Below are 13868 nucleotides of genomic sequence, written 5' to 3'. Positions count from 1 at the left end.
GTGTTGCAGCGAAACGCTTCAAAAGAAATACAAATATTTAACTTGCCGGCGTTGCCTCCTCTTCCTCCGCGTTTCTTTTAATTCGGTCAATTTGCCAGGAATCGAACCAACTTGCCCGATGCGAATTTATTAGCTCGATTTAACGTCTGACTCGACTTCTTCGCGTTTGGCTTTTCATAGCTACTCGATCTCATCTCTTGCAATGTAATTTTATCAAAACTGTGTTCCTGCAGAGAGTTTCAGTGTGACTTATTTCAGTGTGTCCGAATTATTCCGCTCGATTCATTATAAATTGCTGTTGCTGCTGCAGATATACCGCTTCAGTCCTCGAGTCTCTTTGACGACGGCAACTCGAATCTTGGCATACTTGGAAACTAAGAGCTACGGAGAGAGAGAGAGAGAGAGAGAGAGAGAGAGAGAGAGAGAGAGAGAGAGAGAGAGAGAGAGAGAGAGAGAGCGAACGAGAAGGGCGCAAAGCAGTATATAGGGCTGCTTTGGAGTAGAATATGCGTTGACTTGCGGCAGCGGCTGCGGAAGAGCTTTAGACCTGTTGCAAGGAAGAGAGAGAGAGAGAGAGCGAGAGCGGGCGGGAATGGACCCTAACGCAATCTTGAGTCTTGATTACGCGAGCCCCAGTCGAGGATTATTAATATCGAGCGGAGCCAGTACCGCGCTGCTGCACACCTACACGTATACATACACACCGCCATCGGGAAATTACATTATCGCGTCTAAGTCGATCCTCGACGAGCTTCTCCGCCGACGCCGCCGTTGCCGTCTATAGCAGCTTAAGCAGCTTTCGAACTTAACGCCGCCGCCGCTGCTGCTGCTGACCAATCTCTCGGCAAAGTCAACGTCCCGATGCCCTACGGCACCGCCGACGATCCGTTAAACTTTATCATTTATGACCTTTCGCGCTTGCGAGACCCAGAGCGCACAGAAAGAGTATGGCGACTTTAGTGCCATTCATTAATGGCGCGGCCGTTAAAAACAAACTCTCGCACGCTGCGCTTGTTTGGCTTTATCGACGCGCGCTTCAGCCGCCGCTGCTGCTATACTGCTGCTTTATTCATTTACTTTTTCACGGTGTCATTAATCGAAAGTGTTATGTGCATTATGCATGTATGCGGGATGCTCCGGTTATGAATTACTTGAAAGCAGGGCCGAATTTTACGGGCAAATCACGAGTAAATGATTGTAACGCTGCTGCAATGCCCCCCAAAGGACGTAAATTTACGTAGATCGTTTGGATTATAACATTTTTCCGGTGACGATTTTCTCGCGCGCACTCGGCTGCGGGTTTCGTTTCGAAAGATAATTTTTTGTTCTCATTTTTATGCGAAAATTTTACGACGCGAGTAAAAAGGGATTTCGCCCAGTTTCCAAATTCCTAAGCGACGTAATCAGTGTATAATCGAACATTCGCGAGGCAACAATTCGAATTTTGTTTATCTGCCGACGATTAAAAATTCTCGTTTTACGAGCCGGAAAATATTCGCTACGGGGGTTGGCAAAGCGTTTTAAAAAAAGCCCTCTGTGCTTTATTCGCGAATATATTCGAGCTTTTATTAAAATATGTAAACGGTTGTAAAATTAAGCGAACGCAATTCATCACTCTCTCCTTTGCAGCGCATATATTCAAATTTAAAATATCAAAAGTACGCATCATTTAAACATAAACACGATTTACGTCGAGTATGATTGAGGGGCAATTTCGCAGCGTTATTTTTTTCTGTATGTCTGGGCAAAATTCCGAATAAATTCATCATGATAACTGCAACGCAAACACAAAAGCATCAAAAACGTTCGCCCCGCCATCATCTACACAAAAATATACAACGTCGTCTCGAAATTTCCCCCTAAAGGTTGATTTAATGACGATACCCATAGCTCTGATGATGTTATTATTCCGTCATTGTTTAACGCTCGCCTTCGCTGTATGTATCCCGCATGTATTTATTTCAATTCGTGTAATTGATTTCGACGGGAGGGCGGCAGGCAGGCAGCGTCGGGGCTTCTTTGACAATATCATTTGCTACGCGTGTGTATACGTACACACACACATATACATACATACAGACTGCAAAGAGCGCTGTTTGCGGTTCAATTTCATTATTGCCAGACGTACTCAGAGCGGGAGAGAAAGAGAGAGAGAGAGAGAGAGAGAGAGAGAGAGAGAGAGAGAGAGAGAGAGAGAGAGAGAGCGCGCGCGCGCGCGAAACCGGGATCCGACGCTATAGCACTCGCCAAGCGCCTGTATACAATGTTATATAGCGTGTTGCCATTGCCTGCTACTCGCTCACACGTACGTAGGATACACCTATATGCATAGACTGAGAGTGAGAGAACCCATACGTCAGAGCGCGCACACACACACATGTATACGCGCGAGCGCAACAATATAGAGCGGCCTGGCTCGACTCTGTATATTTAGCGCGCGTATGTACTCGGAGCAACTAATCTCCATTTCCATTTCAGTTGTACACGTCAATTACATATAATTATTCTTTAATACGCGCAATGAATGCGCCGCAATTCTCGATCGTTCGACGCCGGTTGATTACTTACGCTACTGCTGTACTGTTGCTGTCGCCGCGTCGCGCTTGATTTGGCCGTCGATAATTTGTGATTGATTTCTTTTGTCGTTTGGAAGCCGGCGAGCTTATATATTGGACAGAATCGTTGTCGCAATTGCGATCGGGTATTTCTGCAAAGCGTCGGAAACTCGCATGTAATAACGTTGAACGATGCAAGTATTTTCGGGTTCGTACATCGGAATAATCGTAAACAGGAATAATGCGCAATACGGACGTTTGACGATTTAATTAAAAAAATAATGAGAGGTGCGTTTCGCATTACACGCGCATACAGCGATTCGAAAAAAAATCACAAACAAAACGCGGATTTCTGCTAATCAAGCACGAGAATTCCGAATCATAATTAATGCTCGAAACAAACACCGAAAGCATATAACGAGCTAAAATATCTGTATTGTCAATCGTACGTGTGCGCGATCGTTAAATTCATACCTTTTAATCCCGTAATAATGTAAAGAGTAGCGGAGCATTTCGCGGCAATGCCGTTTAATTAATCATTTATTCCAGCAGTTAAACGAAACGTAATTCAACAAGCAAGCATCGATATGTCAAGCAGCGAGCAAGAGCGAACATAATTATCGAAATTCCTATCGTATACAGCATAGTTATACACAGGTCGAAGCGTAGCAGAAGAGCGAAGCTTTTCGCCGTTTAGCCCCGGCGAACGCATTCTCTCTTGCACAACGCAGAGAATAAAGCAGGATATAATTTAACAAGCCCGGTAATGCTCTTGATGGATGTAAAAAGGGGCCGCTCGTAAGCTCAGCTTCCGACGCCGGGAGCAATCGAATGATCTAGCCCCTTAAAGCCTCGGGCGTTTTTGAGAAGCTTAAGGAGTTTTTGTTTGCAAGGCAGAACTTCCTGGCTAGAGCGAAAGAGAGAGAGAGAGAGAGAGAGAGAGAGAGAGAGAGAGAGAGAGAGAGAGAGAGTCTTTCTGCGCGCAAGGCCGCGAACGCCGGCGTCGACCCACTGAAAGACATTCTCGCGAAAGCTGCGATTTACGGCCGGCAGTAAAAACTGCTGCCGCGATTCTTCTGCCGGATAAAACGTCACTTGCAGATGACGTATATAACGATGCGCGAGAGCAGAAGGCTGCTCCTAAAATTTTCCCCGGCGCGCTCTCGCTCTCTCCTCGGCTTACCCTTTCTTTTCCGTGTTTCACGCGCTGCGTCTTTGGATAAAAATTTACTTTATATCTCCGAGTGTCTTGAATCGCTATTTAACTGTTGCTGCAAAGCTTTCCTAGAGAAAAGCGTTTTTTTCTTCGAATAAAAATCCGTCGTTGCGAAGTTTGCGCGACAATGTAATCCCCGAAATAACAAAGACGCGAGAGAGCGGAGCGTAGATTCTGCTGAATTTTCGAAGCTATCCCTTTCGCGGAGGCGATTCACTTTGTCTCAGCGACGACGACGACGGCGATGATGATGATCATATCGATAAAGTTATCTCCCGCCTCCCCCCCAGCCGAGTCTCGGCTCTAAGCCGTGTTCCCGAGCTGCTCGACGACGACGCAAACGACATCGCCCTTAAATATCCTCGTCGCCCGAAGGAGCTTTTCCTTCGTGTATATACGCAGCGTATAACCTCTCCCTCCTCTCTCGCTTCTCTATCGAGCCAACGAAATAGACGAGCAGACGCCCGGCAACAGGTTGCGCGCACCGCATCGTGCAGCCGGCCCTGCACTTGCGGCTCTGTGTATGGGAGAGCATGTACGTGTGTGTGTGTGTATTTGCTCCGAGATCGAATGCAGATGAGCGAATCTTCGAGGCGTAAAATATTTTTCGAATTCGAGGTGAGAGCCGATTCTCGACGAGATTTTTTGCCCCGAGATTCTCTCATGCTTACGCGGCGGAGCGGATCCCGTGCTCGATTCAATATTGACTTTTTCACGCACGTCTTCGCGATAGTATACAGCTTGAATAAAACGCGCACACTGTTCTGGAAATGCGTAATAACGCTCCGAAATTTAAAATTCGTTCTCCACGACGTAGTACAGCAGTAACGAGAATACACGTCAAATAAAATATCGAGCGCAGGAATTCCAAAATTCGGAGAAACACAACGCGTTCACAACACCGTCGCCGTGGATGTTAGCCGGCAGAGCCGTACACCTATGTCTCGCGAGAAGGTCAGGGCTTCTGTTTACACCTCGAATTCTCGAAGCTTCGTGTCGCTCGTGGGGACTCCGAAATCGAGAGACTCGCGTCGTTCTAGCCTCAGTTTGACTCTTGGACTCGGTAAGCGAGGATCAAGCCCGGTTTTACACGCGTGCGATCGTCGCATTTTAAATCGCGCCAAGCCGTTTGACTATACGTGATTCACGTGTGACTCGCGTGATTCGTTTTTTAGACGCGCTCGTGAGTGTGTAAGTGGGGTATTTATTTCGATTGATTTACAGTTATTTTTCGGGGAAAAGAGAAGGAAATTTGCTGCCGCGCGGGAAGCTTCATACGTGATATAATAATGATTATTTGAGATTTTAATTACATTCTCGATCGGCTTTATAAATACCGAATGAATTTAACGCATTTCGCGGAAGTTTAGCGTTCGTTTCATTCGACATAATGATCACATTCGTTCATTTTCAGGGAAATTTGCGAAAATTTCTCATCCCGTCTTTGACTAAAATTTATTACGCTCTTGACGAGCCGTGTATTTAGCTTCGCATTTCGCAAAATGATGCCGAAATAATTATTCAGCGGTGCGCGCCGTACACATGCTCCGCGAAACAAGAGCTCGTGAATTTCGGCGAAAAGAAGGATCGCGGCGCTCAGACGTAAAATGTCCTGCAAGAACAGCTCATTCTCGTAACAAACCGCCCCATCAGCACGCTAGAGTCTCCGAAAAAGCGTGTACATCTTTACATAGATAAAAAGAGAGACGGACAGCTCGCGTGATTGCCGGGAGCTCCGAGAAACATCTCCTTCTCGCCGTACATGGCTGCTCGCGCGGAGTAAGCAACGGAAGCTACTCTCGCGGGAGGGAGAGAGAGAGAAAGCATCGCGCGCAAGATTAACGTTCGCAGTGCGCAGCTTCCCTCCGACTTTGCGACTTGCAAGGCTGCTCTGCTTAAGCTCTCTCCCTCGTTCCTTGCGCAACTGCAATTGCTTAAGCTTCAGCTCGCGCAAAACGAAATTTATCGCTGCGCAGTTTTGCCCGGGAGTTTCGCGGCTTCGAGTGCACCTCTTCTTTGTCATCTTTATTGCTTTCGAGAGAATTTCGCGACTTTTTTTCGGCCACGACTAGCTGTTTTGGCGATTTTCTTCTCTTTTCCGCCGGGACGTTTTTTTCACCTCTCTCGATCCCAGCAGCTTTTTCACTGATGTTTTTTTTCGGGGGGATTTTAGTTTAGCAATTCGGTCAGACGTTTTGTGCGTGCGAGAGAGTTTTTTTAACGAAATACGAAATGTTGCGCTTCCGTCAAAACTTTTTCGAGCCCCTCATCGGCCACGCCAGCACCAGCGGCAACAACAACAATAACAACAATATCAACAGCAGCAGTAGCTTAATAATGGATCAGCACAACAATTGCATTAAAATGGATCTGGATCATTTTCTCGACCAGAACAACAACGTCGAAATGGATGACCACTGGCCTTTCAGTCTTGACAGGTATAAAACGCCGAGAATTACCTTCCCGTCGTTATTAATTAGAGAATATTCGTTCGAGTCAATTAAAATACCAACTGCTGAATTTGTAATTAAGAGTTTGATTCGGAGCTCGGCCCTAATGTGATTACAAATATTTATCGAATTATTATGCAAAAGCTCGAGGACCACTGCATCGTTGTTTTCCAGAAATTTGTTAAGTTTCCGGTCGTTGGATGAAATGCGTTGCAATTACGCAGTTTGCTCGAAACGTTCTAAATTAGTCGCCGTTGGAAAAATTCTCGAAATATTAAAATATGCAAATCAATCGTTAAACAATGCAGTATTTCCAGCTCAACGAGCTTCGAACTAGAGTGAAATTAATGTATTCCCAGGGTAAATTCGCGCGTGTACTCTCGTATTCCCAGCGCTTCGCGCGAAAAGCGCGTACGATTACATACCAGCCTGGCTTATTGAGAAATTCTTAGAATTCGTGGAAACGGCTCGCTTATCGCTGCCCTGTAAACAAACCTCTCTATGCTTCAAATTGCGTTTTTCCCTTCGTATATACCTAGCCGTTATTCCATAACTCTTCAAAAAAAAAATCTTGCCCTCGGGCAACGCCGCGTTTCGAAATTACGCGAAAACCAACATGTTTCCAGCAGCTTTGTGCTTCGCTAGAGAAAAATCGACGCGAAAAACTGGGAAAATCGCGTACAAAAACAGCTGCGAGAGGGACTCAGCGCGAGTTCGATGAAGGTACACGAGGGAAGTCTATGCGGCAGCGAAGGAGGGGAGAACGGCCGAAAGGGAGAGAGAAACTAAGTGCTATCTGCGTTCCAGCCAATGAACACAATGAACGCAACGAACACAACGAACACACACATAGAGAACGAGTGTATTCTCCCTCTTGTTTTATGCCTTTTATTTAACATTTTAAACGCGTTATGAGGCGACGGCAGCGGCGCTCGCTCGAAAACTTTTTCAATATCACTACGCGAATTTATGTTTCTTCGTCCTCTCATGCATCGGCATTGTTTACCCTCAGCTCTCGCTGGCCCTTTTGATTACGAATTTCAAAAACTTTCCACCCAAATTGTTTTTCTAGTGTTTCCTTTAGACACTCGAGCGAATGAAACGAAAAAAAATGGTCCTTATCGATTTCGAAGCGTAGGCGGCACTTAATCAATTCCAGCCAATTAGCCGATTATTAAATCGAGCGCGTGTTAATCCCGACTCTGGTGTCGCCGCCGCAACTATAATGCCCTGGGAGATTTATAAGCCGCGCGCACTCTCTACAAGATCCGTCCGCGCGTCGTCCGGCTTATCTGTCGTTTAACGCCATTGTGTCTCCGCGCGCCCGCTCGCAAGGAACCCCGGTTATACCGCACTCGATAACGATTCGCGTGTTGCAAAGAGGGCGAACCGGGACAATGCAGAGCGGTATAATTGAATTACGAACGATAGCGACTTATCGCGGGATGGCTGCTCTTCTCTCGGTAGTGATGAAAGGACTTTGCGCTGCGCGAGTCGGGGGGAAAGGGTTGAGACGCATTTTGATAAATCGATTTGTTTCAGCTCGCGCGCGGAATGAAACAAGCGGAGGGAAGTTTTTAAAGGACTTCGGCGAAGTCGAAAACATTTTAAGTAAACAGTTTCATAAGAGAGAGAGAGAGAGAAAGAGAGAGAGAGAGAGAGAGAGAGAGAGAGAGAGAGAGAGAGAGAGAGAGAGAGAGAGAGTTGAAATTTCATTTGATTGCCTTTGAAAGGAAAGCTCGGGAAAGTTGTAAAACTCCATTTGTGTGTAGGGCGCTAAAATAAGAAAAGCTCTCTCGCGCGGTAACTCGCGGCGCGAATGCGCAATAGACCGACTCACCCTCTCCTCGGAGACTTTTTCCTCTATTATTGTCAGGCCAATAAATGCGGCCATATAACCGATATAAAAGTGAATTCGGTCGAGACTTTGATGGGATTCGAATGTATAGCCAGTCAGTCGGATGGCCACCAGTCCGTCCGTCTGTCTGTCTGCTGCGCATTACGAAAGTGGGAGAGTAGAGTTATATTGGTCGAAGGGGCGGCTTTTACTTCTTATTTAATTAGGCCGAATCGTCTAATATAATTCTCTGTCCTGCTCTTCCGCTCTACAGGGGAGCGTCCTCACGGATTACAGTCTCTAATCCCTCCTTTCGCCTCCTAAACGACGTTAGTGTCTCCTGGTGGACATTAGAACTAATGACACACGCGAAGGGGAGAGGCTCTATACGGCGGAGTCTTCGGCGACGGCGATTGGCCGAGAGCCGATTAATTCGTCAATATCGGCCGGCGGCGGGACGATCGAGTCGTAACGAAGAATCCGAGACGACATCGTCGTCGTGGATTTATTCTCTCTCTCTCTCTCTCTCTCTCTTTCTCTCTCTCTCTCTCTCTCTTTCTCTCTCTCTCTCTCTCTCTTTCTCTCTCTCTCTCTCTCTCTCTCTCTCTCTCTCTCTCTCTCTCTCTCTCTCTCTCTCTCTCTCTACACACTCACACACTCTCGCCTTAACTCATTCTCACCTTATCATCGCACTACACATCTACCACAACAGACATCTTTTACTATTATTATGCCTGTACTCTTACTACTCCTGCTGTACATAATTGATCGTACAACACATTGTACGTAAAATAAAACCAATTAATCTAATCTAATCTCTCTCTCTCTCTCTCTCTCTCTCTCTCTCTCTCTCTCTCTCTCTCTCTCTCTCTCTCTCTCTCTCAGCTCGGAATTAAGTCGGGGCCGTTCGCCTCTGAGCCTCATGAATCATGACGGGTATATCGGTCGGGTGTAGCAGGTATTGTGTGACTCGCGCGCGGGTTACTCGAGGTGCGAGCATCTGTTCCTAAGTGCTAACGTAGTTTGCCAACTTTTTACCCTAACGGACAACTTGCTGCACGCAGTACAGTTTTATTTTAATTTTCCCGAACGAGCGGCGCGCGAGGGAACATAATGGTAACTCGTTTAGAAAATTACGGCGCGAAAGTTCGGGAGATAAACGGATTGTGTGTGCGGCCAGAAATATACCTGCTCATTACGCGGATGACAAAAGCTCGCGGAGAATTAACAGACCTTGTCCGTTAATTCGTCCGTATATCGTGTACTTGGAAAACGCGCGGCGGCGGTCAGGACATAATACACTTCGCCGGAATCACTTGGCAGATTAATCCGAGTTTAGAGGGATAATTCTCGGCTCATTTTCGGAATTGAGAAGCAAATGCATTAGGATCGTTCCCCCGGCGGCTGCGGCTTGTGCAAAACTAATCTCGTAACGATAATGTTTTCGGCTCCGGCTCACGAGTTAATACGCGCTGGTCGCCGGGTTAAACAGTCCCTCTGTGCAGCGCTCGACGACGACGCTACACTGCTCCCGCCAAGACCCGAGCGAATCCCGACGAGCTATTTTCACTTTGCGCCACGGAATTTCGATGTGCTACTCTCCCTCGACGTTGCGCGCTCTCGAAATTTCGATTTCGCGCTTGTAACGCGCGCAAAGTTATAAATGAGTTCCCAGCGGCACCGGCACGTGCTTTATTCCTCTCGGACGGAGTTTCTCTCTCCCCCGCGCTTTTGCGCTTTTTCGAAGGCGAGTCGATCGAGGAAGTTCGAGGGGGATTTCAATTTATATGGGAGTTTGTTGTTGCGCACTTGTTGTTCTCTCTCTCTCTCTCTCTCTCTCTCTCTCTCTCTCTCTCTCGCTCGCTCGCTCTCTCCCGCCCTCTTGCGATTGAGTCTTGAAAATATTATTGCCCGCGCCTTCCAGGATTTTCCAAAGTACAAAACGACGACCGGAGCTTCGATGTATGTAACACTGCTACATACAAAACTCTCGGATAATCTTGCCTGCTCATTATCATCCTCGGAGAATAATTTTCCACTCTCGCGCAAGATCTTTGAAAAAATAAGTATAAGACCCCGCCCGCGGTGTACAGCGCAGACTCGCGGCGACGAATTGAAAGTTCGCATAAATTTCGCCCGCTTTGCCTCTCCCTGTCTCCACACACATACACACAGAGAGTGGTTTTCCTCTCTCTCTCTCTCTCTTTCTCTCGCAACGCGTCGCGGAAAAAACTCTCCCTCGATTATTCATTCCTCACATCGCGGATTCATGAATCCACCGCGTGCGCCGCAAAAATATTGAAGCGTGTACATATTCAGCTGACGCGGCACAGTCGCTGACCGAGATTCCTTGCGGCGGCGGCGTCGGCTTTAAGGGCTGCGAGATTACAAGGGACGGGGCTGAGAGAGGGAGAGAGCCCCAGCGCGCATTTAATGACGACGACAAAGCACGCTACATACGCGGGCTCTGCGCTTAAACTTGCCTTTGTTTGGGCGGATCCTTTAAAATTTTTTTATTTCCGCACCGCCGACAAGTTCGCAAAAATCTAACTCTCTTTTATTTTTCTCTGTTTCAGGTAAGTCTCAGTAATAGCACGCTACACAATGCTCTATTCTCCCAGGCCGAACGACGTTGATCGCACCGTGAGTCAAGAACAATCAATCCTTACTCGACCCCATTCGCCCCGCACAGCCGCCCAATTAAGCCCATAACGCATCGCGTCAGTCTGTTTTCCGTCTGACACTTCCCCTCCCTATGTACACACTATCCATAAATTCACAAAAATCACCTCGGGCTGTAAAAGACGCTCCGCCTCCGAAATCCCGGCGCTTAATCGGTTTAATTAAACGAAAAGCGCGTGCCGAGAAGCGGCGGACTAAAATCGGCTGGCGCTGCAGGCGATCCGCGGACACGCGACTCAGCAGAAATTCCGGCCCAATTACGCGCCTCGGTAATTGGACGCCGCCGAGCGTATCGCGCGTACTACCTATACCAGCACGACCTCTGCTCTCTAGTCTCCGGCTCTCTCATCGGCAAACGGACAGTCGAGAGCCTTATTCCCCCCGCTTATCGAATATCTTCGATTTCGATGATCGTATTTTTATTTTCGCGATGATTCACGGCAGCGAGAGATAATGGCGAACGCGAGAGAGAGAGAGAGAGAGAGAGAGAGAGAGAGAGAGAGAGAGAGAGCTGCGCAATTAGTGCGACAGCAGTGGAAGATCTCTCGGCTCGATCCAAGGCGGATCATCAGCGCACCACGGCTGCAATTCAGAAAGCCGAGCTTGATTTGCCGACAGGAAGGAAGGAGCAAGGATCTTTCGCTCTCGAGTCGAGAGATCATCACCGGAAGACGAGATGAGGAGACAAAGGAATAAATGGGCGGACGTTGCTTATACCTTCCATCTCTTTCGAGTGGGGCTGCTGCTTCTCGGCTCCGCGCGGCTGATAGAGCTATGCGCTCTGCTGCAGAGGGAGAGAGCGCGGACAAATAGGGCATAATACAGACGCAGACAGAAAGAGAGATGGGGACGGATCGGAAGTCGTTGAGGCTTTTTCGCAGCGCTGCAGTAATTTCGTCGCCCTTTTTTCGACGCCGCCGCCGCTGTCTCGACAGACTGCTGACTCGCAGCTTTCCCTCAGCGTATACTCTCTCGCTCTCTCCCTTCGTTCATATTAAAAAGCGCTGCTCTGCGGGTATTGCGTACGAGAGTCGCGAAAAAACATAGCGCTCGCGGATTCGTCACTCGTCGTCGTCGTCGAGGAGGCCCTTCACGGCTTGTTTTACGAGCGCTTTTTTTCTGCAGCGCGGATTAACTCGTCGTCGATGAAATTTCGCATTTCCGCGCGTGTATACAGTTCGGATTAGAGTCGTGGCTTTGAATAACATTTTTTTTTCTCGCAACGATAAGGTCCGCATCGAAATCTGCCGAGCGCAGCACAAGAGTCTAATTTACGGCGGAGTAAGAGGTCGCAAAAGTATACAGTTGCGCTCATATCCGCCGAGATATATGCATTCGCCGCTGATTGCGAATAATTTATTTTAAGTGTCCTTCGTAAAATGCGAAGGAGAGTGGGAGGAAGAAAACGCGCACTCGTTAAGCCCGCGCCAGATGATTGCGCACTGAAAGAGACTCTTTATCTCCTTCTTTTTTCATCCGCCGACAGACGTAGCGAGCGCGTCGTATACCGACGCTTCTATTTCATTTACACGCGACGTTAATTCGTTTTGCTAGAGCGTCGTGCAACGATTGACGTCTCGTTCGAGAAAGCGATACTTCGGCTATATTTACCATCGGGCAGCGTTCGCGGAAGAGAAATAAACGGCCGGATGAGAATACGGGAAAATGAGAGTAGCGGAAATCTTTCTTTGTTCGTCGTGCCAAAATTTCGATTAGCTGTTACTACTGCCGCTCGTATAAGCGCGGCTCAGCCGACAATTTAAACTTGCATATGGCATAAGCGTACATTACGCTCCGGGAGAGAACTATACGCGCGCACGGCTCTGAATGGCTACTTGCATAAGCCTTGGGTTATATATTCTGCCGGCGCGCGCACGTTTACGATACGACATTGTATTGGCTGGGGGGATTTCCGAAAATAGATGGCGCGTTTTCGGGGATTGGCGAAAATCTTTGCTCGATTTCGACGGTCGTTTCGTAAAATTTTACTGCCTTTGATCTTATTTTTTTCTCTCTAGACTTTTCTTATGCCGTTCTACTAAAAAATTTAATAGAATCTCGGTATCTGGTTCTATTAAAATCGAACAATTAAAAGATGATTAAAGCTCCCTAACGAGCCGCCGTCGAACTCTTCAGCGCCCCCCAACGCAAAGTAGAAAAAAAAAAATTTCCCAAGACTGCGCAAAATCCGACTAATGACCGCTGCTCCGCAAGCCGAGGGCAGGCTCTCAAAAAACGATCGTCGAATCCCTGAATAAGTATGGCAAGTAATGGGCAAACCGTGTCCACGTGCCAGTCGGCTACCCCAGCATCTCTTTCTCACTGGCGCGCGCGCTCGTCCCGTACGTGTGTACCTTGGCACAAAGTTCATACATATTAGAGGAACAATCAAAAACACATAAAGGCGTCGTCCTGCGCGACTACTGCTCCCCTCGGCTCCTCTCCGCACGCTATAACACACGCGGGGCGCGAAGGCACGTATAGCGCCGGCGGCAGCAGGGGAGGACACGACGACGAGTTGGACGCTGCTGCGCGTCGGGAAAGGGATTAGGACACAAGGCGAGCGAGCGAGAAAGAGAGAGAAAGAGAGAAAAGTTTGGTATGCGGCTCTCGTTCCAGCGGACACTACACGTGACCGGCCTAGACTCGCTCGCGAGCCCCCCGAGAGTTTAAAATGCTGCGACGACGACGAGGACACTTCTCTCTCTCCTCTCTCTCTCTCTCTCTCTCTCTCTCTCTCTCTCACTCTCGCACATGCTATACTCTTTTTCTCTCTCTATCTCCCTCCTCCCTCTACTCGAATAAGAATCAGCGAGGGACTTTGCGCTGCTGACTCGGAGACGTGTACCTGTCGAGCTCTGTCCTCTCTGCACTACTCGTGTACGTCTGAAATCTCTATTACTGACCTATAACAACACGGCGAGTTTGATGGGCTGCTGCGCAAACGGGAAACTGTTTGGCAGGCTGGCCTCGTAGCGGGACGATTGTCGGGAGAATGCTCCTGATTGACCTATATAGAGGGAAAAACGACAGCTTTCGATCGGGGGACAAATCTTTGTTGTTGCTGAAAAGCTTTCGAGGGGCAGGGCGTGGAAAAAAAATTTCGACTCGGTCGAGCGAAAAGTAAA

The 13868-nt window shown here is 48.0% G+C and overlaps 1 protein-coding gene across 38 annotated transcripts in view; it reads left to right on the top strand.

The window, feature by feature from the left end:
- Positions 1-13868, top strand: part of LOC100121536 (arrest) — a 296681-nt gene that overhangs the window by 162008 nt on the left and 120805 nt on the right. The window contains exons 1-2 of one of the 38 annotated variants that reach the window (XM_031924666.1): positions 4806-4962; positions 5945-6209. The exons of 35 other annotated variants lie outside the window; for them this stretch is intronic. In XM_031924666.1, the coding sequence (XP_031780526.1) occupies positions 6004-6209 (206 nt within the window). In that variant the 5' untranslated portion in view covers positions 4806-4962; positions 5945-6003. Of the gene's footprint in view, positions 1-4805; positions 4972-5908; positions 6210-13868 lie in introns of those variants that run through there. 2 more of the 38 variants (XM_031924668.2, XM_031924667.2) reach the window with 2 other exon arrangements.

This window comes from Nasonia vitripennis, chromosome 2 (assembly GCF_009193385.2).
Source record: "Nasonia vitripennis strain AsymCx chromosome 2, Nvit_psr_1.1, whole genome shotgun sequence".
Taxonomy (NCBI): Eukaryota; Metazoa; Arthropoda; class Insecta; order Hymenoptera; family Pteromalidae; genus Nasonia; species Nasonia vitripennis.
This window is presented reverse-complemented; position numbering and strand designations above follow the sequence as displayed.